The sequence below is a fragment of the Ceratina calcarata genome, unplaced genomic scaffold (assembly GCF_001652005.2).
Source record: "Ceratina calcarata isolate Rehan_Ccalc_2016 unplaced genomic scaffold, ASM165200v1 scaffold3728, whole genome shotgun sequence".
Classification (NCBI taxonomy): Eukaryota; Metazoa; Arthropoda; class Insecta; order Hymenoptera; family Apidae; genus Ceratina; species Ceratina calcarata.
This window is the reverse complement of record NW_017160428.1, coordinates 1765-2209: the sequence shown is the minus strand read 5'-3', so window position 1 is coordinate 2209 and position 445 is coordinate 1765. Positions and strand designations below refer to the sequence as shown.

General features: G+C 32.4%; 1 protein-coding gene across 1 annotated transcript; it reads left to right on the top strand.

Annotated features, from left to right (window-relative positions):
- Positions 1 to 45: 45 nt before the first annotated feature.
- Positions 46 to 439, top strand: LOC113464451 (uncharacterized; the record flags this gene model as incomplete). The annotated part of the gene is made up of 2 exons (XM_026814303.1): positions 46 to 142; positions 201 to 439. Coding segments are annotated over 2 exons (336 nt in total), but the record flags the coding sequence as incomplete, so codon positions are not given.
- Between the last annotated feature and the right edge of the window lie 6 nt (positions 440 to 445).

The window sequence follows — 445 nt, the reverse complement described above, 5'->3', positions numbered from 1 at the left end:
AGTCATATTCTCGACCTATACAATACATAAATTATTATGTTTCAGAAATGACAGATGTTTCTGGGAAGTACAAGATGGAAGAGAGGGGTTACGAAACCGAAGAAGGCACGTTCTGTGAAAATCTTAACTCTCACTATAGAAGGTTTTATAGAAATAAGAAATATGTTAATTTCACACGGCATAAAAAGTTTTTTTTCCAGGTCCTTCAATCAGGATCCGTTAAAAAATTCTTTTGGGCAAATGCGGCAGAGCCGTTATGGAGCTAATAATATTAATAGTAACCAATTTGAGCAGACTTATAAATCATTATTAATAAAAAATGTCAGCAGACCACATTCTTTAAGTAGCAATTGCGAGGCAACTTTTGACACGTCATTAATTCAATTAGAAAAATTTTTAGGAAGTAAAACAGTAACATCAGCACAAATTAAACACGATTGTAATA